Source organism: Coenobita brevimanus, chromosome 71 (genome assembly GCF_032717465.1).
Source record: "Coenobita brevimanus isolate Jiangsu-jjx chromosome 71, ASM3271746v2, whole genome shotgun sequence".
Taxonomy (NCBI): Eukaryota; Metazoa; Arthropoda; class Malacostraca; order Decapoda; family Coenobitidae; genus Coenobita; species Coenobita brevimanus.
This window is the reverse complement of record NC_137024.1, coordinates 50,432,629-50,459,847: the sequence shown is the minus strand read 5'-3', so window position 1 is coordinate 50,459,847 and position 27,219 is coordinate 50,432,629. Positions and strand designations below refer to the sequence as shown.

Below are 27,219 nucleotides of genomic sequence, written 5' to 3'. Positions count from 1 at the left end.
GGAGCGATAGGACAGGTTAAGGTGATAAGGTTGTGATCGGAGGAGCCCAACGGAGAGAAAAGATTAACAGTGTAAGCAGAAGGATTAGTTGTAAGGAAGAGGTCAAGTATGTTGGAACTCTCTCCAAGGCGATCAGGGATACGGATAGGGTGCTGTACAAGCTGCTCTAGGTCATTAAGAATAAAAAAGGTGTAGGCTTGTTCACCAGGTGGATCAGTGAAAGGAGAGGAGAGCCAAAGGTGGTGGTGAACACTGAAATCTCCTAGAATGGAGATTTCAGAGAAAGGAGAAATGGATAGAATGTGTTCCATCGTAGAAGTAAGATAGTCAAAGCATTTTTGATAGTCAGTAGAATGAGGAGATAAGTAAACAGCACAGATATATTTAGTCAGAGAATGACAGGAAAGCCGAAGCCAGAGTGTAGAGAATTCGGAAGAATCAAGTTCAGGAACACAAGAGCAAGGTAAGTTGTTGCGTATATATACACAACAGCCACCTTTGGCTTTGAAATGAGTATAGAGAAAGTAGGAGGATACAGAAAAGGGTCTGCTGTCAGTTGCCTCAGACAGCTGAGTCTCAGTTAGAAAAAGAAGGTGAGGTTTAGAGAAGGAGAGGTGGTGCTCAACAGAGCGAAAGTTAGAGGAAAGGCCACGAATGTTGCAGAAATGAAGAAGAAGAGAGTCAGACAGTGGTTCCAGGCATCTTGAGTCGTCACCGGGAGAGGGGCAGAAGGTGGGGGCATTTATGGTCCCCCCCCCCTGGGGACTCCAAGGCTATGTTATTCGATGCCATTTTCTTTTTAAATTTTGAAAAGGAAGTGTGGTGTGTACTGTGCAAGTAGTTTGGTGTTGATAGTTAGAGAAACTTGTACTGGAGAGCATGCTGGCCTACTCTCTGTGTTACTGAGACACTGAAAAAGTTCAGCAAAGGGGGATGGTCGGGACCTAGTCCCGAGGGCTGATGAAACGGGAGCTCCAGCTCTCCCTATCATCAGCTTTCCATCCACCTTGGGAGTACTGCCCTGCTCAACTGGTGCTACAGTCTACAGTAAGATATTATATCTAGTAAGTGTTATAAATGAGTGTTTAATAAGTTTTACAAGTGCATTGCAATAAGTGTTACTGTTTATAGTTATTTATGAAACTTTGATCGACCTTGAGTAACCCCATCTGGTACAACGAAAGAAAACCAAAAGTGCATGGGAGGAAACGAAAAAGACATGGTTGGCTGTAAGTAAATTTTTTCCCTCATTACTCAGAAAATAATGATGAATATTTGAGCAATAGCATATGTTTGATGTGAGGAACAAAAAATGTAAGTTCTGTATAATGTTACAGTAGTAATATTTTCACGATGTCCCTGCTTAGTACAAATTAGTCACAATTTCTGTACAAGTAATGACCTCAGACTCAACCATACTGCATGAAACAGCCAGAGCATTTCCTTCTCAAAGTGCAGTTATCTGTAATTGTGATATCAAGTGCAAATATAAGTGCTGTAGTAGAGGGAAATTGTTATAATTGATTCAAGAAGTGAATACAGAAAATAAAGAGCTATTCTTTTCCCATACATCTACGGGGCATAGTGGTGCTATGAAACAGGCGGAAAACTCTATGGGGAGTCCTGTAGGAGAGGTGATGACATCCTTACAATGTTCAGTAAAGAAAAGTTCAAATAACTATTGGAATATTCTGAGAGGCTGGGCAGTGTTACAATCACCACTCCAGTCAGTGCTGCCAATGTTACCCAGTGGCATGCAACTGGATTAGCCTGTCAAAACACGGAAAACCAGTTATCTTTAACTTATCCTTACTCATTGACCGGACCACCTGAAGACCTCTAGATTCTTTTGAAAGAGGAAGAATTGGTGAGTCTTATGTATATTTAATTTTTTTTCTAGTTATAATAGTTTGGCAGATATTAGGGTTTGAAGTAGGGGTATTTTTCCCAAAATCTCGGAAATTCCCCAGGAGGAGGAGTGGGTGATGGCGAGAAACCCCTGGCGAATAAGGGTTAATATGACTATTAATAAAAATTCAGGTTTCAGAGCTAAAATGTGTTAAAGTTAGCAGACTTTTCACCTTCAGATCGTCATCACATATCGACAATCTGCCATTTTGCATAAATATTGATTTAAAGCAAATAAATGTATTTACATTGTAAACCAATATTTACACAAAACAGAAGTCTGTCAAGGCAAGTTGTCATACTAGAGATGAAACACTTTTGCTAACTTTAGCATTTTTTTTTTTTTTTTTTCTTTTTTTTTTAAATCCTGAATTTTTGTCAATAGTCAAATTAAACACAAGTTTTTTACCGGATTTCAGTTAATTAACCCCTTAACCGCGGGGCGTCACTTTCGTGACGCTTGGGAGCAAGGGATCATACCGCGGGGCGTCACTTTTGTGATTCTGTGTTATTTTGAATTCACCCGGGCTTCCAAGTGGGGCTTGTATCATCTATCAGTACTGCCAATGTCCAACACTAGTCAGCACTCCTAATCTCATCTGTACTCCCATCCATTGTTGACAATTTAGCCATTTCTCCCCGTTCTTGACTCCCCTCCCTACCCCCCCTCCATTACTCTATCCTCTCGCCTGCCTGGCCGTGCTACGCTAAGTAAGTCATCCCGGGAATTTTTCACTGATTTCATCCATTGAAATAAGCCCTATGCCCTATTCTTATACCAAATAATATATACAAGAAAGAAATAAGGTAAGTGAGAGTGCCATACACCTGGAATTGGCTAATTATCACCTGACAACACCTCACGTGCACTCGTTTGCTAATTTTCGCTGTTTATTTCCCCTTGAAATATGCCATATAATCTATTTTCGTAATAAATATACATATAAGGAGGGAAGGGAGAAGCCTAAGTGATATTTACATTCACCTGGAACTACCTAATTTATAATGTATTGTCTAGATTTCCTGCCAATCATTTCAGTGAAATACATAGCTGTTTCAAGAGCTACGTTGGTAGTACAGTAATCCCGCATTTTTTGCGGATTTTTTGTCTACGGTTTTGCCCTCTCGCGGATTTTCTTAGCATTAATAAGTTCAACAAATATATCCTTGAATATACAGAAAACAAAAAATTTGAAATTCCCGCAGCTTCCAATTGTAGCGCGGTAAACTCACGCCACCCTCTGTCCCTTTCCCGTGGCCCCTCTGCCAGTGTTACCATATCTAGCATAATTTTATTCTTTTAGCATAATTTTGATCAAATTTTCGAGTCTGGAATATTTTTTAGCATATTAGAAGTTTTAGAATCATTCTAGCATAATTTAGAATGGAATGGAATATTTTTGGAATAATTTTATAAAAGCTACAAACCAGAGAGAGAGAGAGAGAGAGAGAGAGAGAGAGAGAGAGAGAGAGAGAGAGAGAGGAATAAGGTAAGAAGATGTTTGAATAGTTGGTTACTTTCAGTTTGGGCTTGGTTGGGTTGGATTAGGTTAGGTTAGGTTTTAGGTTAGGTTCGGTTAGGTTAGGATAAGTTTGAGCTTTGTACTTTACCCATGAAACCTAGGTTTTTCCAATGGATTTTGGTATGATTCATTCGATTTTCAGCTTCATTTCAGTCGGAAATGACCATTTTCTGTGTTCCCCCCCTCCCTATAACCCCCGATTCCCCAAAGATCACGCATTATTTCAGGGGGATGGGGGGGGGTCATATCTCAAAATCTGGTTATTTCCGACGGAAATGATGCTCAAAATCGAATGAATCACATCAAAATCCATCAGAAAAACGTAAGTTTCGTGGGAAAAAGCAGTATGGGCAGATACCGATACTTATCCTCTTACTGTATGTAGGTTCATTTTAATATTTTCATAGTAAACAATACATAATTAATATGTTGCACGAATATGTATAGAATTTTATCATTTGGCTTCAAGTTAGCATAATTCATTTTTTACTTGGAACAAATTTGCTCAATCTAGCATAATTTTTTCACTGCCCTAGCATAATTTCGTTGTTTGGATATGGCAACACTGCTCTCTGCCCCGCATTCCTCAGTCCACGCCTGACTGCCTTTAGTGGCTGGTGTGCTTGTAACCACACTATGATATGAGCCTCTTGCCTCCCACTTGCTTTCCACATGGCCCCAGGACGTAAGCCAGCCTCACCAAAGGCTAATAATACAATTAGTAAAAACTCCAAAGTGACTAAACGATCAAGAAAAGTTATGACCTTAGCAGAGAAAATTGTGTTACTGGACAAGCTAAGAAACGACCGTGCGAGTGTTTGCTATCACCAGTTAATGCATCTTTTTATTTTGTAGTGTTTTGTGAATAAATGTGTAGATAATTGTGTATTACAGTACGGTGTTTACGTTTTTCCTTCATAATGGAGTATGTGCTTTCAATCTTGTAAGAAGGTATTTCGGGATGAGTATGGAGGTTTCGGGACAATTCGCAGTCACAACAAACACAAAACAATTCGCCTTCATTAATGAAGATAGCTATGGGTGACGCTATAATATAATTCAAAGGCGACTACAGCGAGGAAGAAACAAGTTAATTATTGACTAAAGGTGCAACTAATAAATAATATCCAGAAACTACGCTACTGAACATAGACTTTGCTGGATCCCCCTGAAATATAGTTATTAAAGTATTGATTAATTAATAATAAGTATATTGATGAAAGTATTGATTAGTATATTTACAGAATGGCGGGGAATCGTCCAGAGTGCGAATTGTTCTGAAGAGGAATCGTCCATGTTTTGACGGGGAATTGTCTGACGGGGAATTGTCTCGCAATCAGTATGGACATGGACTGTGTGATGGGCAGCATGGTGGACACAAGTGTAAGATTCAATTGTTAATAGAGTATTCGCGGAATTGACTTTTCGCGGGGGTTGCAAGAACGTAACTACTGCGAAATATGCAGGATTACTGTACTGAATATCCCCTAAGTAGGTCTCTACCCGGGCCGGCCCTCCCTTATCAGTTCTCTCTCATCTTCCGAAAAGGAGGTACGCGTCTGTTCCTATTGCTGACTTCAGGGCCTTTTTCACCCCCATGCAAAGGGCCCTGTGACCTTTACCCCCTACTAAACCTCGTGTGGAAAGAGGTAAAGGGCTGACAATTGATAAAAGAGTGACTACGATCTTTTTATTAAGTAAAACAGTGCAAGTGGAATTGTAAATAATGTGTAAACAGCAAATGAAAGTAATGAATGTAAATATACGTGAACAATGGAAAACAGTTTTATAAGTTACTTCAAGTGACAGTGCATAACACAGTGTAAATAAAATAGAAATGTAAATAACGTAAATAAAATAGAGAACGTAAATAGAAATGTAAATGAGTAGTATTATAAGAATACGAGTATATACCCTAGGAGTAATGAAAGTGAAAGTTTCACTCTAGCATGTCTGAATACTATGAGTTATGAGAGAGAAGATGAAAGTGACATTCACTCTCAATGCTAGTATACAGGACAAGAAAGTGAATGCTACGTATTTTACTGAAAGAAATTGAATCCCTACAGTGACAATAAACTAATAGTACTGAAGGAAACTTATGGATAAAGACTGTAGACATATATAAGTGTTATATAGTAATAGAAATATAAAGTGTGAGGGGTTTTATGAATAATAAATGACAGAGTACCAAGGGCGAACTAGCGCAAGTGCGGCGGTCAGACGCGCTCATAATTTTCATTGCTTTCACAGTGGGTTTTTTTTTGGAGTATGGATCCCAAACTACTTGAAAATCATAGAGTAGTGTTTATAGTGTTAATATCTGGCTGTGGTAATCATATTACGGGTTGTCGGGAAGTGTAAAGTGGAGACTTCGTTACCCAACTTCAGAGGTCTCCACAAGTCCTACGGTAACTGACGAAGGCTCAACAAACATTCCAGGAGAAAGCTGAAGGTATGTGCCATAAGAATATATAATTTTAATATTCTAGGACTAATAACTGATTTTTGGCAAATATTTTTTGAGAGCCTGTCGGAGCCCGAATAACCCCGCGGCACACGTAAATCATCGGTAAACATGCCCGCGGTGTAGGGGTTAATATATGGTGATAAGAATTATTATTGCCTAACATATACAGCATAACCTAACCTAACATTCATTTGTCAAGCAAAATCATCCCTAACTTTGGCTTAAGCCATTGGTAGGGATGCGAGAATCTTATCAGACTGGCTATTACCAAAAAGATGTTCAAACGTCACCAGAACATATGACTAAGAAATCAGATAACCAGATATTCCACAGAGGTCTAGCTGTCTACGGTCAGGCCTATATAAAAGGAAAAAACATTGAAATGTTTCGGTCTTTGTGACATCTTCCCTGTGTATTACTGCCCAATTTCAGGGCTATATGCCCCTGGAGTCAGGACCTAGCAATACTTATAATGATTCAGTTCATAGATCACTTTATTACGACTTTATCAAATCTAATCTTGGTGTTACCGAGTTGTCCTACAGGTACCAGGTTGTTGCAAGGTTTGCCATCACTAAAAAACCAACAAAACTCTTCACTAAAGCACAAACATACCGGTAGTATACTTCATCTTTAAGAAAGCTATCACACTAAGTCTTACATGCCTGTCATGATAATAACAACTGAATATCACAGAAATCTTTTCTTTACTGGAGTATGAATCCCAGACATTGTTGTGAGTGGCAGTCAACTATAGCACTGGTATGGATTATGACATCACAGAGAGGGTGCATGTTTTGCGTGAGGTATGGTAATCTCCAACTTTGCCTCTTTTTTTTTTTTCTTTCTTTTTTCATAAATATTAAATCTGAGAGAAAAATTAATGATATTCTGATGATTACGAGTGACCATTTTATTACTTTATGTAACTTGTACATGACTGTCAACCAGTCCATTCCTCACTAGGCGTCGTGAATAACCCGCTACCTCCTTGACTCCGACTGTTGTACTGCTGCTGGTGAAGCTGTTGCACTGCACAGTACATCCCATGTGGTCTAGTGGCATAGTCTGAAGAGCTTAGTCCTAGTCAGAGTCAAGGAAGATCTCAGGCAGTTGGCTCAGGGGAGTGGCTGTGGGATGTGGTGATGGACTGCCTACTTCAGGTGACTCTGAAGACAGCCGCAGACTCATGTACAGGGGAGACACCATGGCTGACAACGTGCTAGGTTGAAGCTCCATCATTGAAGGTGTGGTTTGATGCTATGGTAGTGACAGAACAGAGGTGGACTGGATAGGGGTCAGGCCTGAGAAAGGAGTCAGTCTTGGACTGGTGATAGGAGTGACGATTCAGGTGTTGGATGACTTTCTCCGACACAGAACGCAGATCATCCACAAGGAAAAGAGGCACCATCACTCTTTCACATTTTGGGTGCTTGGCATACTCAAGCACCTGCTCGAGATGTGCCCGGCATGTGCTCAGGCAGGGGATGGCTGGAGTACTGCACTTCTCCAGGTCGTCCACGTTGTCCTCTTCATCCTCATCACTCTCTTCTGGCCGGGCGGCAGCAACAGATATGGCAATCTTTAAGTCCGACATAACCTGACAACCGGAATTGCCCCCATCATCGTCTAACCACTCCTGCACGTCATCGGCATCCACAGCCTCACCAGCCTTACGAAGACGAGTGTGGAAATGTTCACGTGAAAGCTCAGAAAGTCAAGTCTGCTCTCATGTGACCGTCTGATGGCGGGATTGTACACAATGCTGCTGCTGCTTCTCTACCAAGTTTGAATACAAGTTGGAGATAGCATTCTCCAGTGAGCTTGAACAGGTACAAGCGAGACGGGCACTGGTTTTAGGCTTAGGTTAGTTTCTTTTACAGCTGTTAGGCCATTTAGATTGGCTTAAAAAAAATTTGGGGGGACTCATTTTGGTGTGTTTAGGACCTGGTTGGGAGGGAAACCAAAGGCTAAAAAATGCATCCCTATACTTTACATGTTAAATCTACCCTGAGATATGATACCCCGCCTAGCGATGGGTTTTTACTTAACCAATTGTATCATTCAACTGGGGTTTAACTGTACTGTGAAAGATACAGTAAACACAATGCCAATTAGGTGGGTATCTATACTTGTAACTGATGGAAATGATACAATTCAAGTTTTCCAAAACTCTCTAGATTACTATAATTTTGAAATATGGAGAACTGCATCATATGCAGACAGAAGATATGGAAAGCTATGGCACAGAAAATAAATGTTATGACCAATATAACCATTTAGAAATGAGTACCACCCCTATAGTGAAATGATAAATTCGAAAAAGAAGTTCATCATGTGTAAGACAGGTGGGGAAGTCTAGCAGGGCATGGGGGTGTGCGAGCGGGGCAGTCCAACCCTACATGGACTGCCTGTCCTAGCCACAGACTAACATGCTCACTGGGACATAGTCTTGCAGCTACCCCCAAAAATGATCTGTTCTTCACCTCCGCACTCCAAAACACATCCACCTAGACACTTGGGGACACTTGCCATTGAGATAAAGGATTGGTGAGTATTTTGGTCTTTTATTGCATATTCTAGGTGATGTACTGTAGATGCTGAGATTTGATGGTTTGGAAACAAAATTTTTTTGCAAATATCCACAGGTGTTACAGCGAGTAGCGCACCAGATTTAATGCAAGGCTGAAGGGATTACAGTAATCCCTCTACTATCTGACGTAATAGAGCCAAAGGCATGTCCAGAAAGTGGTCCCATCAGGACAGTGGGCCCAAGCCCCCTGGACTTGTACTTATGGACCCAAACTTAGCCTGACTCAGAAAAACACCAATACAATTCCCTACTGGACATGCATAGCACCTATTCAAGACCCAAATTACACCAATAAGGGATATAAAAGAATGAAATAAATGCAAAAGAACCAGAGAATGAGGTTTTAGAGGTGAGTATACACAATATTAAACATTCTGGGTATTTACAACAAGTCCCTGGCTCCTGAACTGGTACTTATGGACCCTAACCTAGTCTAACTCAGAAAAACACCTCCCTACTGCACATGCATAGCACCTAAGACCCTATTCACATCAATAAGGGACATAAAAGAATGAAATGAGGTTTTAGAGGTAAGTATAGAAAATACAGTACAATATGAAACATTCTGGGTACAGTACTTACAACAAGTCCCTGGCCATCTCGATGAATAACCTGCCTCCTCTCAGACTCTGACAGTAAAATGAAGTACCTGACGCACCTGCAGTACACTGTACATGAAGTCTTCCACTGAACTTAGTCATTTGCACTCATAATTCCATTTTCTTAACACTGCGCACTCTAGTCTTACTTGTGCTCCATTGTACCTTAATTAAATAAGTGTTGCACTCGGCACTTAAGTCTTTGCACTCATAATTCCATTTTCTTAACACTACACACTCTAGTCTAATCTGCGCTCAACTGTACGTTAATAAAATCAGTGTTGCACTCTGCACTGAAGTCTTTACACTCAGAATTCTAATTTCTTAACACTGCGAACTATTTTTTCACTGCACAACACTGTAAACTCCCGTGTGGTCTAGTAACGAGTTGCTGCTGTTTATTCACTGTCAGAGTCTGAGAGTAACTGATGCAGGTGGCCTAGGGGTGCGTCGCTGGGACGTGGTGATGGACGACTCTGAAGAGAGGCGCAAACTCATGTCCAGTGGCAACTCCACCGTGCCTGATGTGCTGGGCTTTGGCTCAGAGGATGAGGGCCTGTCTTGGGGAGGCAATGGTGTGGAGCCAGGGCTGGGCACAGCAGGGGTCACGGGTCTGTAAAAGCTGTCAATGGTTGATTGACGCACGGAACGACGATTTTGGCGGTTAATGATGCGCTGCCTGAAAGCACGCACTTCCTCCACAAGTCCCAAGGGCCCCATCTCCCTGTCGCAGACCAGGTGTTCCAAGTAGTCAAGAACGAACTGTGTGTGTTCCCGGAGTGCGCTCAGCTTGGGGATGGCTGGAGTAGTGTCACGCTGAGAGGAGTCAGCATCATTGTCGCCGTCCTCGTCAGAATCTTCAAGCTGGGTACTGACACCTGCAACTGAAGATGCCATCTCAATATCAGACATGGTCTGATACCCAGGATTGGTTTCATCGTCATCCAATCACTCACGCACTTTGTCCACATCAACATCGTCACCATGCACACACAGACGTGCATGGAAGTCATCCACGTGGAAGCCTAGAAAATCGTGCTCCACATCTGTTCCAAGACGCAGACTAGACCAATCATTTTCTAGAGTCTTGACAGGGACTTCCTTCCATACACTGCCCCAGTTGTAGATTGCAAACTTGATGTTGTGGCAGTGAAGGTTTCCCAAAGTCCGCTGGCCTTGCATGTCCCATCCCTCCCTGACCTCGTCCTCGTCCTCAAGAACAACCATCACTTCATCCAGGAACTTCCTTCAGTACAGCCTCTTCGTTGCCAAGATCACTCCTTGGTCCATTGGTTGGATGAGAGCAGTTGTATTAGGTGGTAAAAACATGCACCTAATCCGGCCATTCTCAGCCACCACGTCCTTGTCGAACGGGTGGGCAGGTGCATTATCCAAGAGAAGGAGGGCCTTTACATGGTCGCGTGGGATTCCTAGTATGTTTGTCTGGTAATGGATGACCTCCTTGACAAAATGGCGGTGGAACCAGTCTTTGAAGAGCTGGGCAGTGAACCAAGCCTTCAAAGAATGGTACCAAACGACAGGAAGGACATCCATCACCCCATGAAGACACCAAGGCTGCTTTGCATGGCCAACAATAATGAGCTTGAGCCGGTGCATGCTGTTAGCATTGGCACAACACAAAGCAGATATCTGTTGCTTGGAGAGCTTGCAGCCAGGTACACACTTCGTCTCCTTGGCTACAGTGTTTGCTGGCAAAGAGTGATAAAATAAACCAGTTTCATCAGCATTGTAGACCTGACTGAGAGTGAGGGCCTCCCTGTTGATCAAGCCCTTCACCTTGTGCCGAAACTCCTCTACTCTATCCTTGATGGCGTCCACAGCTTTGCCATAGGACTTACGGTTGTTAAGGCCATGTCGTAACTTGAATGTGAAGAGCCAACCCTTGTATGCCTTGAAGTCTAGGGCGTCGTGAAGCCTTGCAAACTTCTCAGCAGCAGCCTTCAGCTCCGAGCCACGCACCAGCACACCAGCAGCACGTTGTTGTCAATACCAAATCAACATGGAGCGGTCGACTTCAGCACACAGGGAAGTAAACGTAATCTTCCTCTCGTTGTTGCGTTTGTTCTTAGACGAGAAGTCAGTCGTGTACTGCAAGAGTTTGTTGTGGAATCTCTTGATATCAAACAAAGTAGATCAGGCCAGGGTGAACTCACAGAGGAAGCGTGAGGTTGATCATCCCGCGAACCCCTTGTACAATATCTCTCTCTTCTTCTCCAGAGTCAAAACCACTCTCTTCCTCTTCTCAGGCAGCAGGGCCATCATCACACACACGAACAAGAGGCAGGAGAGCAGCAGGAGAGCCAGCAGCAGATAGGGCACCACCACAAAAGTGAGCACGTGGGCAGCCATGATGACGAGCGAGCACTCACAACAGAAGACAGGCAGTAAGTGGGGAGGATGCAGGGGAGCTCTAGCGGACGGCGGCGAAACTACGCACCAAAACACAGCTGGTCCACGCCGCACACACTGAGTTCAAATTACGGGGGAAAAAAAGGGCAGGATTTTTTTCAAAATTTTTGTGATTTTTGGGCAATTTGGGGAATATTAAATCCCAGGATCAAAATGTCCGGTAAGCGGGATGTCCGGATAGTACGAGGATTACTGTAATTAACTCAAGACAACAGATCTTTCCTTAGCTAAATAAAATAAGCTAGAGGCAACAAGAAAACAATGCAAAATTTTCTTCAAACTGAAGGGAGTAAGGCTGAAGCATAATACAGTAGGCACTGCCCACTAAACCTACCGGGAAACGCTTGTTGGTTGGCTGGTGCGTTGAGGACGATGGCACTGCTGCTGGATCACTGTAGCTGTGGTCACTAAGGGGGCACACCTCCCCAAAGTGTGACAGCCGGGTTAACACCATTCTTGCTACCTAGCAACAAAGAATTTGGTCATATTATGGCTCATTACTAATCTTCGAATAATGTCAATCATTCACTTAATACTCTACAAAAATTATGTTCTTAAAGTTCAAATACAGCAAAAAAGTCCACAATGTCAGTTTTTATAAATACAAGTAAGTAGACAGTAGTGTGTCCCAAGGAAGTAATGAGAATAGTGCTATGAAGATTGATGTAACACACACACACACACACACACACACACACACACACACACACACACACACACACACCAGTACAGTGGTTGCAAGAGGATAAAGTGTATAATGGCTTATAAGGTGACATTATATTAGACAACCCCCAAGTTTCCTTAAGAAAATCAAGTTTTAAAAATATAACTGCTCTACAGAATGGTTACCATATTGTATATAGTGTAGGTTCTCATTATGGGTGATCAGTGTCAACACAAAAAATATCGACAAAAAAGTAATATCTGTAACTCTAACTGTTACCATAGTGACAGATTCAAGATTCTTCAAAGTTTACATTATACAGTACTGGCAATTGAAACTTTTTTTTTTTTTACATTAAAATTGTATTCACTATTACTCTCAATGTAAGGGAAAAAAGAAAAAGAAGTAGTAAACTAAGTTAAACAAAAGGCAGAGCTTGTTATTATCTGCATATGAACCTTATGTCCATCATTCTCCTTTTGGGGGATAGTGTGGGAGTTGAGGGACATTTGTATAACTGGACAATGGAGTTGCCTAGCTATATCACCATGTGAAGGCATTTATCTCCAGCACCTAAGCAAGGTGAAAAGTTTCTGGTGTAGGATGTTAATGGCATCCCACACTGTGCTGATAGTGTTTTTTGTCTTCTTGATAATGAGTGCAACCCTTCTGTTCTGGGGTGAAGGAGGTTACATTGTCATCAAGTGAAAAGGGCTTCCTATGCAGAGGAAATTTTTTCAGAATCAGTACACATTGGTATTAGGTGACTTGTGTCTTGCATAGTGGTTCCCAAATACAGTATATCTGCTTGTTCTTTCCAGGAAGAGATGGGTTGTTAGAGGTGATGATGGCATGGGTGTTGGATGTGCTTGTTTATGATTTGGTGACACTTACGTGTTCTGCTTAACCTAGAAGGGTCTACAGTGGATGAGTTGTTACAAAGGCCTTCCAGTCTTGCTTTCATTAAGCTAATTCTGTTGTTAACATCTGTGTTTAAATGTTGGAGCCTTGTGATGTCTTGCTTGGTCAGTAACATAAAGAACCAGGTCCTATAAACAGCTTCAAATCACTGAGTTGAACTTGTACATGTTGTGATAATATTATGATTTCACTGTGTTTTATGCTCAATAATCATGCAAACATAGTTCAAAGTGGCATTATGATGTGGCTATGAACTTTAGTTAGGTTGGCTTTTGACCTCAGTTAGGTCAAGCAAAGTCACATAGGAATAATCCTGCCTGGCCTCTTCAAGTATTCCCACCAACTCTGTATTATTGCCATATCATTTAACAATACTTTGGTTAATGTTTGAACTTTCCCAAATGTATCTCTATTGCCAAATAAAGGATACCTCTAGTGATTGGAACTGTGTAGTGTAGCATGAGGAGGGAGATGGGTTGGTGTTGTGTGGAGTAGGGTGAACTCCAGGAGTGTGGGGCAGGAAGCTACAAATGCCTTCTTGCACAAGTGCTTGCCTTGCCATGAGCACAGTAGCTATGCCACAACTTTGCTACCATGGGTGGCAGTCAAAACACCCCCTAAGAGGGTATCAACTTCAATCAAGCTTAGGGTTAGCTACAGTTTCAGCAAAAAACCTTGAGACCGAGCAACCAAAACAGGAACATTTTACATGAGGGGGTTTACTGCCATTCAAACCCTATGCAGCTGGCTAGCAGTTGATCATATGTTTTGCAGGCAGGATAGAGGGGTGTGGCAACACAACCAACCCTCCAAAACTTGCTCAGTCTCTCTCTAGCAGTAAGCGGGTGGGCATGCATGACTGCATATACAGGTAAGCCCTTAATTCACACGAACTTTTTTCACGCGATTTCGGTTATCCATGAATTTTTCGTACACTAATTAAAACAAAATTATAGAATTCAAATAAATAATTTTAATATACAAGATATACAAGAGAAATAAATAAAATATAAAAATGCCTACCTGCTGCTCGTGTGCATATTTATATACGTGTGTGTGTGTGTGTGTGCGTGTGTGTGTGTGTGAGGTCTGTCTACCACGCACCACACAGGCAGTTTGAATCCGACAGTCGAACCATGCATGACTCGCGAATCGTTATTTGTGGCTTATTTTTCTGCCTTCCAGTGATTGCTTGCCTTGTCTGTCAACATGGGGCCTAAGCGTAGTGCTAGTGATGCATGTGGTCACACACCAAAACGGACTCGTAAAGTGATGCTGCTGACAAAGTTAAAGTGTTGGACAAACTTAAGGGAGGAAGGAGGAATGTCGGCAACAATTCTCCGTCAGGACGATTCCCCGTCGTTTATTTACATACCAGTTTATTTAGCAAGTACAGTACACTAGTTTTTTACTTATATGAGTTATAAAATCACCCTGAAAATTAGTTATTAAAGTATTAATTAATCAATAATAAGTATATTTGTAGAATGACAGGGAATCATCCATGTTTTGATGGTGAATTGACTTGATGGTGAATTGTCTCTGAACCGTGTGTTTGGGGTGAGTCAACTGTTCTTACAATAAAGAAGACAGAACGTAGCACACTGGAGTCAGTGAGGGCTAGTGCACCAGACTGTGCTAAAGTGTCTCCACCTACGCCTGTGAACTGGCTCGGAACGTATGTTTAGGGTGAATGAGTTAACTGTTTGGACAATAAAGAAGGCAGAATGTAGCATATGGGAGGTAGTGAGGGTTTTTGTACCAGACTGCTGAAGTGTCTCCACCTACGCCTGTGCTTGTCAGGTTTCAGTGTTAAATTTCTTACATTTTTGTTGTTTTTCATACTTTATGCTAGTTTATAAGGTGTATGTAGTGCATAAACAGTATTATTCAGATGTAATATACTTAGTAGACATGCGTAATTGTGCACACAAGGGCAGAATGTATACGTGAATTTACCACATACGCGAAGGGTCTGGGAACGTAAACCTCGCGTGAATTAAGGGCTTACCTGTATTTCCATTTCTTGGCGATATAGGACTTATCAACCATATCTTACCAAAAAATATATTACATACTGCAAGATGCTTAACAAGTATTTGAGCCAGGAAGAGAGGGTCTGTATTCTCACTCCAAGGGAACAGAATGTTCCAATCAAGGATATATGTGCATGTGTAGGGCACTCAAAAGCCACCAACTGCCACCTTCTTGCTGCTGCGTGGAAGCTAGGGCCAAACAATACTTCTGCCCACAAACCAATCCCTGGTCACCTTAGGAAGCTAGGGCCGAACGATATTTCTGCCCAGAAGCCAATCCCTGGTCACCTTTGGACATTGCTGCACACAGACGTAATCATAAAGAGGGAGGTACAGAAGGAGCCCACAATTCCACCAATCTGCACAAGAACATTTCCACCCAGACCATACATCACTGGCTACAGAAGGATCTCTGCTTGCCATCCCGCAGTGGTGCCCTTAACCCCTTAACCGCAGGGCGTCACTTTCGTGATGCTTGGGCGCAATGGATCATACCATGAGGCGTCACTTTTGTGATTCTGTGTTATTTTGAATTCTCCCGGGCTTACAAGTGGTGGCTTGTATCATCTATCAGTACTGCCAATGTCCAACACTAGTCAGCACTCCTAATCTCATCTGTACTCCCATCCATTGTTGACAATTTAGCCATTTTCCCCCGGTCTTGACTCCCCTCCCTACCTCCCCTCCATTTCCCTCTCCTCTCGCCTGCCCGGCCGCACTGCGCTAAGCAAATCTTCCCCGGAATTTTCCACTGATTTCATCTATTGAAATAAGCCCTATGCCCTATTCTTATACCAAATAATATATACAAAAAAGAAATAACGTAAGTGATGGTGCCATACACCTGGAATTGGCTAATTATCACCTGACAACACCTCACGTGAACTCGTTCGCTAATTTTCCCCGGTAATTTACCTTGAAATATGCCATATAATCTATTCTCGTAATAAAAATATATATATGAAAGGAAGGGAGAAGCCTAAGTGATATTTACATTCACCTGGAACTACTGTACCTAATTTCTTATGTATTGTCTAGATTTCCTGCCAATCATTTCAGAGCGTATATATTAGCAGCTGTCACCACACTGACACTGGCAGCGTTGCACTCCTCCTAGGCCACCACAGCATTCAGTTTACTGTCGTCTTTCAAGGTGAAACCACATCGGATTCGCGCCTGTCCAATTCCGCCGCTTTTTAGCTCCATGCAATGGGCCCTGTGACCTCTACCCCTACTAAACCTTGTGTGGAAAGGGGTAAAGGAATAAGTGAGTGCTGTGGAACATGAACTGGCTAATTTATCAATGATTATGATGGACATTGACTATGATCTTTCTGGTGACTAAAACAGTGCAAGTGGAAATGTAAATAATGTGTAAACAGCAAGTGAAAGCAATGAATGTAAATATAACTGAATAGTGGAAAATAGTTTTATAAGTTACTGCAAGTGACAGTGCATGATATAGTGTAAATAAAATAGACATGTAAATAATGTAAATAAAATAGAGAAAGTAAATAGAAATGTAAATGAGTAGTATTATAAGAATACGAGTATATATACTAGGAGTAATGAGAGTGAAAGTTTCACTCTAGCATGTATGAATACTATGAGTTGTGAAAGTGAAAGTGACAGATTCGTTCTCAACGCTAGCATGCAGGACGAGAAAGTGAATGCTACGTATTTTACTGAAAGAGAAATTGAATGCCTACAGTGACAATAAACCACTATTACTAAAGGAAACTTATGGATAAAGACTGCAGATATACATAAGTGTTATATAGTGATAAGAATATAAAGTGTGAGTGTTTTTATGAATAATAAATGACAGAATACCAGTGGGGAATGAGCGCAAGTGGGAAGCTTGCACGCGCTTGTAATTTTCATTGCTTTCACAGTTTTCTTTTTTTTTTTGGAGTATGGATTCCAAACTATTTGAAAATCATAGAATAGTGTTTCTAGTGATAATATCAGGCTGTGGTAATCATATTACGAGGTGTCGGGAAGTGTAAAGTGGAGACTTCATTACCCAACTTCAGAGGTCTCAAGTCCTACGGTACTCGACGAAGGCTCAACAAACATCCCAGGAGAAAGCTGAAGGTATGTCCCATAGGCATATGTAATTATATTATTCTAGGACTAATAACTGATTTATGGCAAATATTTTTAGAAAGTCTGTCGGAGCGCGAATATCCTAGCGGGACATGCAAGTCACGCCCAAACAACCCCGCGGTTTTGGGGTTAACCCCTAGGCAGCAGGCCACGTCATATGATGCGTTGGTAGAGGCCTACAGTCCACGTCATATGACGTTTTAATTTTTCACGGGCATGTTTGAACTTCGTAGTGTGCCATATGGACTCAGAGTATTGTCCCGGCATGGCTGGTGAGCAGAGTCACTTTGGCTGGCTAGAGGAGGGGGTGGGGGTGGGGGAGGGGTGGGAGGGCAGCCCAGCAGTGAGGAAGGCTGTGGAGGAGGGTGGTGGGAGGGCAGCCCAGCAGTGAGGAAGGCTGTGGAGGAGGGTGGTGGGAGGCCAGCATAGGAAGTGTGTGGCCTTGGAACCAGTTGATACTGGTTCAGGGTAGAGGTAGGGATGGGGTGGGGTGGGGTGGTGGGTAGGGCTACTAAGGGGCCATGAGGGGTGTGGGGGAGAGTGTATGGGTGCTTGAGTACACTTGTACTGATTATAGCAAGCCTTTAGGGAGTATCACATTGTCATGAAGTACTAAAAACAGTGAAATAATGTGTAAATAGTGTGTAAATAATTGTGAATACCTAAAGAGACATAAGTCTGTTAGAAAATAAATATCATGAAAACATAAAAAAAGCCGATCTTTATTAGTTACATTCTTGTGCTTTTTTGCTATTTTAGTTTTAATATTGTGTTTATACGGCATTGTGAATTAGTGAGAGAAACAAAGACACACTCAAAACTTATTTTGGCACAAGAGGATCCTCCCTTCTCCCTCCACCACCACTGCCAACACACCACCGCGACCTGGAACACGCTCAGCCCAGCCGCCATGCACCTGCTCCCTCACACCACGCCACCACCTCTAAATTGCCAACAGAGAGTAAGTACATGTTTTTTTATGTGTTTTTTGTCATTTGTGATTGATGTGTAATGAAAAAATATATATTTTGTGGAAATTCAATTTTCCTGAAAATAACCCAGTTCTGGGACGTGGATAGGTCTACCCATGCCCTGTGCCTAGGGGTTAATCTATTACTAACTTGGAAGATGAGGCACAAGCGACTGAAATTTGCCCATCAATACAAAGACTGGACACCTGAGATGTGTGAGTAAGTCATGTTCAGTGATGAATCCACATTTGGATGCATCAGAAGAAGGCGAAGTAGGGCGAGATGGATAGCAAGAGTGGACGTGTACGACGTCCGCTACATCATCAAGACAGTAAAACACTAAGATTCTGTCATGGTTCGGGGTTCCTTCGCTGGTGTAAAAAGAAGTGCGAGCCTCTACTTCCATGGAACACAACAATGAACTCGGACCGCCACATCCATGTGCTAGAGGAAAAATTGCTCCTCTGTTACGAAAATGAAGAAAGTAAATATCTAATGCAAGATTCAGGTCCGTGTCAACATGTCAAAGAAAACTATGAAATGGTTTGCAGACCATAAAAAAACTGTCTTAGACTGTCCCAGTAATTTCCCAGACCTGAGTCCAATAGAAAACTTATGGGTCAAAATGAAGAATGATTTGGAGGACAAAGAACACCTTACCAGTACTCGGCCTGATGTTACGCACTGGTAACAAATCACACATAACAATCACTATCACACACATTCCCCACCAGTCATCCCCCACAGTACCACACAATTACTCTCCACCGGTACAGTACACCACATCACTAACATACCCATCTTCATCCTGGGGGTGATTTCAACTCCAAGTCGTTGGCCTGGCATGTCAACATCCCTGACACAGACAGAGGGCTGGTACTAAAATCCCAAACAGATAATCTTTTCATACTCAATAATCTCTATCAATATACCCATATCCCACACCAAGCCCTCTTCCTCCCATCATCCCCAGACATCACCTGCTTCCCAAACCTCGCCCCCACTACATCCTGGAGAGTGGTCAAAACCCTAGGTTCTGATCACCTCCCAATCATCATCACTACCAAAACCAGAATCACTCCAGCTGGCCACAAACACATACACTAATTATAAGAGAGCCAACTGGGAGGCCTTTGTAAATGAAACAGAACAACATTTTGAAACACTAAACAGTACACCCATCACAAACATCAACACTGCTGTGCACACTTTCAATACATTTACACAAAACACAGACAAAAACACATCCCTAGAGGCAACAGAAAGAGACATAACCCCAACTTCACACCAAAAATTCAAGGCCTCATCAGACAACAGGACACACTGTGACACTCCCTAACACCCCATACACAAGACACTGTACAACAAATACAAGCACTAATAAAATATCAGAACAGCAAACACTACACTGAAAAAATTACCTCCCAACACTTGACCACAAAACAAACATCAGCAAACTCTACAAAACACTAAACAGCATCACACTTTCCAACAGCAACACTACACAATCACAGACTGCCATCACAACAACAGACACCAAACCCTCAAACAAACAACAAGCAAACACTCTCATCAATCACTTTTCAAAAGTCAGCCATCTAAACCCCCATCCAGAAGACCGACATATCATCCGACGTAAGAGACAGCTCCCCGCAGACCCAGACTACGCACCTTTCACTTAAAACCAGACGAAGCACATCATTAGCAACCTGAAGCACTCATCTGCCTGTGGACCAGACAACATAAGCAACATTCACCATAAACACCTTGGACTGCAAGGCATACAAGCACATATCAAACTACAGCTACTCACACAACATAACACCCAACATCTGGAAGCATGGCATTATCATCACTATCCCTAAACCCAACAAAGACCCCACGTTACCCTCTTCAAACTCCTCTGCACCCCCTCTGAAGTCACTGAACGACTGGTACTACAACTAGCCACACCCCACACTCCCCTAGCCCAATCACAACATGGCTTTAGGCCACTACACTCCACAAACATCCTTCTTACAGACCTTACAAAGAGAGTTTTTGATGACATGAATTTGCCTAGGCCACCACACAGAACACTCCTAGTCACACTAGACATCAGCAAAGCTTTTGATGCCATCCCCCGCCACAACCTCACAAACAAAATACTCAACACAAACATGCACAATAATGCAAAAAGATGGTTGGCAAACTACTTAGCAGGCAGATGTGCAAATTTAACATTTGCCGGTCAGTCTTCTAGCATCAGAACTTCACAAACGGAGTCCCCTAAGGATCTGTTTTGTCCCCTACACTCTTTAACCTATACATGCACGACATACCCATACCCCACACACCACAGATACACATAGTTTCCTAAGCAGATGATATAATACATGTACACACCAAAACACAAACACAGCTGCACACATCCTCCAACCTTACCTCAACATACTACAAGAATGGTTCGCCATAAACATGCTCAAGATAGCCCCAAACAAATCTACAGTGACCCTTCTCACAAACTGGATAGCAGAACACAATCACATGCCACACCTCACCATAAAAAACACTCCCCTACCACACACACACACACACACACACACACACACACACACACAAAATCCTTGGTGTAACATACAATACATTAATGTCATTTAAACAACACATCACAAACATTAAAAATAAAATAACACCAAGACTCAATGCCTTGAGGTCACTTGCCCATAAAACATTTGGACACAACAAAGAAACCACCACCACAGTATACAAACAATACATATTGTCAGTGATGAATTATGCAAGCCCTGCTTGGGCTCCTAACTTCACCAAAACACACTACAACACTCTACAGACCATACAAAACAAGGCCCTAAAAATAATCACAGGCTGCACAACTACAACACTCACAGACCACCTACATCAAGAAACCAAAGTCCTCAAAGTCAAGGATCACCTAGACATGAGAGGCACCCAGTTCCTCGCTGCAGCCTCCACAAACCCGCAACATCCACTACATTACACGGCAGGACATCCACCCACATCAAGCAACATCAAAACAACACCCAGCACACAATATCATACACAAATACTATCATCTCTCCCCATTCATCCACCTCAGACCAGCTTCCAGAAGCATATCCACACTCAGATCATTTGCCGCTCCATTCAGTCACTTAAAGACAACATACAGCTGCATGCACGGCCTCCTGACATCCACCCTTCTGAATCCTATCTCCCTTGTGAGGACAGGGTCCACCTGGCCAGGCTGAGATGTGGGCACCATCCAGCCCTCTTAAGCTACCAGAAGAGGCTGGATGACTCCGTCGCTGATGCATGTCCAGGATGTAACACAGCACCCCATAATATTAAGCACATTATGGAAGACTGCGCTGAACACAATCACCTACGCCAACAACACAACATACACTCTTTGAGAGCTCTGTGGGAAAGCCCGGTCTCAGCCAAGGCCTTCCTAAGGGACTCGGGGCTGTTTGGCCAGACTGCCCAGGGAACAACTACTACTACTACTACTACACTGACAGATCATATTAGACTCCCAATATTTCAAGAATCTCGCCAGAAGCATGCCACACAGACAACAGGTCATCAAAACCCGTGGCCATATGATTAAGTACTAACTGTCAATAAATGGTAAGTGTAATCATGTCTTACTGACCTTTTACACAGAATTTTCATCTTTTCTTTGCCGGGTCTCAAGGTTGCTTGCCAATACTGTATTGGACCGCTAACGGTGATGAGTGTGAAGTCCAAGAAAAACATTTGTCAAGGTTTGGAGTTGTGCTACATACATATATACTATATTGCACATAAGTAATTCACAGTCAATAATGCAGATGACAGAGAAAGACAAAAAGACAGACAAATGGTTCAATACAGAATGACTGTGGGTGGGTGAGTGGGTAGTGAAATGTGGGTTGAGACGTGTCTCCATAGCCCTGCTGTGGTACTCTTGTGATAACACAACCCGAACAGCCCCTTAGAGGCCATCAATCTGGAAACTCAAAAAGTTCACTAATGAGCCCCCAATACTATACTTGCATGTGCAAATATCTATTGAAAAAAGACCATGAACCTTTGTTACAAACATACAAATTCGGTATCAATAGCAGCCTACAATTAATACAGAAAGATAGAAAGGCAGACAGACAAAGTTAGATAGATAGCCTTACAGAATGAGACCAAGGGTGGATGAGAGTGAGTAGCAAAATGGGTTGAGAAGTGCATTGAGCTTTAGCCACGCCAAGATGCTCATGTGATAGTACAGCCAAAACACTCCCTTCAGAGTACATCAGATCAAATTCAGACTCTTGGGCCCCCACTGGCTGCATGTGCACAGTTTTGTTAACCCTCTCAGGAAACCTGGCCTGCACACCCCTACTCCCCCTCCTGGTTTCGATCCAGCCAGATATATCCACCTCGCTGAAAGTATGGTTTATACTTTTTGTTACAGAATGGGCCCTAATACAGAAAACAATTATTCCTTTGTTGCATTGGAAAGCCAAAAGGTGTAGCTTTCTTTTGTTCTCGGGATGTCAATTTGCAAACTTACAAATTTAAGTAGATATAAGTGTGAGAAACTATATTACGTTCATTAACAAAGAAATTGGAACTTTTGGGGGATGTAAAATATCATTATATGAAATACAATCCCTCTTCTGTTTGACTTATTTTGCATTATGTTGTCAAATTTCTCATGATATAGTGTACAGAGCACATGAAAGTTTGCTATAGTACGGTTTTCTGGTCTCAATCAAAGCGAGATTTATTGTAATACTGTATATGGACCACAAAAAGTAAAAGACTTGTCATTTGCAACTTGCACCCACAAGACACACATTTACAGTTGGGCACATGATTGCCAGACATATAAGCCTATAATGTGTATGAAAGCATATTACACACCTCTACTTTCTTGTGTTTTTTCATCCAGTGGTTCACATGCTTCTAAATGCATATGATAACCATGAGGGGGGTAAGTAGATCATCCGAGTAAAATGGGTATGAAGACAGCATGAGGGTTAAGCTTTTTCAGGGTTTGGTGTTCCATTACATGCATGCATGTAACAAAACTAAGTGCATACAAACATAAGTACATGCATACATACAAGCATATACATATACATTCTCATCAATAGCACAGTTGGTATAAAAAGCTATAAAGGATAAAAAATAGACATATATCAATGGTTGAACACATAGACTTACAAACACTATCAATTGCCAGACACTTCAATCCAGGAAGGAGTGGCTACAAACAAATTGCCTTCATGTCACCCTATCCCTTGCCCTTTCACTGCCCTTCCCCCAATTCACATCTCCGTATCTTATATACCTCTCCACTCCATCCCTCCATCTCATCCCTGGCCTCCCCCTCCCTCTCCCCCCAGTCCACCTCACTTACATACACTTACCTCGTTAGACTCTCACTCTCCATCTTCTCCATACGGCCAAACCACCTCAGTGTATTTCTCCTAACACTTTCTACCATATCTACATCTCACCACAATGCTCCTTCACTTCCTCATTTGTCAGTCTGTCTCTCCATGTAACTCCAAATGCTCCTATCAAAATAACTCATTTCAACTGCTCTCACTCTTGACTTGTGCCCTTCCAACAAAGTGCAACCCTCAATTTCATTCGTTAGAGTTGGTATCACATTACTATCAAACAGTGACATTTTTACTTCCACGCTCACTTCCCTGTTTCTTATCACTGCTTTCTAAGAGCCAGCAACTTTCCTTCTTTGTTGAACCCTTTCAAGCACTTCATCCTCCAAATTTCCATCCTTATTCATTGCATTCCCCAAGTATATAATGCACTCACATTTTCCATTTCCTCATCATCCAACTTCACTGAACATTCAGTGACTTCATGTCTCTCAAAGACCATAACTTAACTCTTCCCTACATGCACCTTTAGATTCCATTTCTTACAGACTTTCCCAAACTCATTCACCAAGCCTTGCAGTTCCCCTTTGTCTTCACTTAATAATGCAGTATCATCTGCAAACAACAGGCCAGGAAGTTTCCAAACGCTTCCCTCTCTCATTAGGGCCACTCTAACATGCACTGCCCTACCTTGTATCCATATACAGATTGAACAACCATGGAGACATGACACATCCCTGTTTCAATCCAACATTCAGACAGAAAAATTCACTCAGTTCAATATTAAAACATACTGCAGCCTTGGCACCCTCATACATACTCTTCATGGGATTCAACAACTTCCCATTTACTCCATATTTTCTACAATCCTTATCTATCCACTATGTCATATGCTTTCTGCAAATCCATGAAGGCTGCATACTTCTTTCCCTTCTCTAGAAGCTTTTCCACTAAAGACCTAAGGATGAATATCTGGTCTACACAACCTCTTTCCTTCCTAAAAACCTCCCTGTTCTCCAATTTAACACAATGAGACCAAAGGCAAATGAGACAAGGTAGTGAAACGTGTTGCGAAACACGTCGAGTTTTAACCCTAACGGGGCACTACTGCAACAGTGAGGCCAACGCCCCATCAGTGAACATCAATTTGGACCAAACTGGGAATGTCAACTACCAGACCCCTTGTGGTTAGGCTCGCAAAGTTTCATTATAAACATGCGTCAATTTTCTGAATTGCTACATACACAAATACAGTAGACATACTACAGTATACATATAAGGTACAGGCAACCCCCAGTATCAAAACAACCAAGCTCCAAATTTTTGCTTACCTGAATAACCATTTTTTTTTTTTTTTTAACCACCAAAACCCTTTTATCTAAATCAGCATTCTTGTTAATCTGAATTTCCAATACACAAAAATACCCCTATACTTTTTTTTTTTGTTTTAACTGTACTTATACTTAGCAAGCAGACACAAAAAAATGCCCACCCAACCCTCTTGAAAGTGTGCCTGAATTGTATTTTTTTGCATCAAACACTTCAAGTGATCAACATTCTTGTGTATCTGGGAATAACCCTCTATGACCACTTGATATAACCCAAGTGTTATTGCATTATATGAAACCTGTTGCAGGTGACATCTATCTATCTATCTATCTATATACCTAGGCTGCTTCCCCCAAGGAAAGGGAGGTAGCTGAGACAGGACGACACACTCCCCATTTACTCATCCATTCAAACACATTCATTCGCATCTTAGCCCCAAAGGGGAGAACGGACAGATCCTCACCGTACCACACCGCACAAGGGTCAACTGCGCAATGCAATCAGTGACATCCGCAGCAGGGCCCGATAGCAGAACTGGTTTACCCCTGCCACATCATAACAGACCCATCCCCTTACCCGCACCTGACCTGACTAGCTGATCAGACCAAATGCGGGAGAATATCCCCTCGGGGCTGCGTCATCACTTATTCATTCACAATTTCTCTCCATTTATTTCTGTCATGCACAGCCACTCTTCCTTGCTCAACAGACATTCCTCTCGCATCCAGCGCTCTCTTCACACTGTCCATCCATCTTATTCGTGGTCTACCTCTCAGCCTTACACTTCTCACATCAGATCTAGTTATCTTTTTCACCAATCGCTCATTATCCATTCTCTCCATGTGCCCAAACCATCGCAACACCCTCTGCTCAACTCTACCAGCCATCTCCCGAACAACTTCAGTTCTCCTTCGCACTTCATCATTTCGCACTCGATCCATATGCGTCACTCCACACATACTCCTCAGACACCTCATCTCCATTACATTCAAACTTTTCCTCTCTGCTACACCCATATTCCATGTTTCAGCCCCATATAAAACAGTCGGTACCACAACACCCTCATACAGCCTTCTCTTTACATCCATTCTAAGCGAACGACATTTAAACACTTTTTTCATTCCTCCCAGCACCTTTCCTACTTCATTTATTCTAAACTTCACTTCTGCATCTATTCTTCCATCCACAGCAACATGTGACCTTAGATATTTAAAACACACTACCTCCTCAAGCAACTCACCATTCAAAACTATATTCATCCCCCTACCATCTATCAACCTCGTACACTTCATCACTTTACTCTTATTCTCATTTACTTTCAATTTCCTCCTTTCACACACCCTTCCAAACTCCTCTACCAACTGTCTCAATCTCTCCCCTGAATCAGCCACCAGTGCAGTATCATCTGCAAACAGCAGCTGCTTCAGATTCCACTCTCCACCATCAACATTCACCAGACTCAGACCTCCACCTAAAACTCTTGTATTCACTTCCATTACAACACCATCCACGTAAATATTAAACAACCAAGGCGACACCACACATCCCTGTCGCAGCCCCACTCTCACGGGAAACCAATCACTCACAGCATTTCCCACTCTTACACATGCTCTACTATTTACATAAAAACTTTTCACCCCTTTTAGTAACCTACCATCAAGTCCATACAATCTTAAAACAGTTCACAAAGCCTCCCTATCAATTCTATTATACGCTTTCTCTAAATCCATAAATGCCCAAAACACATCCTTGCCTTTTGATAAATACTTTTCACACACTTGTCTCAAAGCAAACACCTGATCAACGCATCCCCTCCCTCTCCTAAAGCCACACTGCTCATCACCAATCACTCCCTCTGTACCCTCTCTAACTCTCATAATTAACACTCTACCATACACCTTACCTACAACACTCAACAGACTTATACCCCTGAAGCTAGTACATTCATACTTATCACCCTTGCCTTTATACAATGGGACCACACAAGCACTTGTCCAGTCAATTGGCACTATACCTTTCTCAAAGCACACATTCAACAATCTTACTAACCAGTCAACAATAGTCACTCCACCACCCTTCAGGCATTCCACAGCACACCCATCCATACCTGCAGCTTTCCCTGTTTTCATCTCCTTTACTGCCTTCTCCACTTCCTCCTTCGTGATCAAAGAATCATTCAACTCTCCCAACACATTTATTCCTTGCACCCTTCCATCCACCACAATCTCAGCCACCCTTTCCTCCTCTACATTTAACAATCTTTCAAAATACTCTGC

General features: G+C 42.2%; 1 protein-coding gene across 1 annotated transcript in view; it reads right to left on the bottom strand.

The window, feature by feature from the left end:
- The window catches only part of dmpd (F-box protein dampened), a 245,506-nt gene that overhangs the window by 191,806 nt on the left and 26,481 nt on the right, over positions 1–27,219 (bottom strand). The window contains exon 2 of the mRNA XM_080277725.1: positions 11,858–11,986. Coding sequence (XP_080133851.1) covers positions 11,858–11,977 — 120 coding nt within the window. The 5' untranslated portion in view covers positions 11,978–11,986. The remainder of the gene's footprint in view (positions 1–11,857; positions 11,987–27,219) is intronic.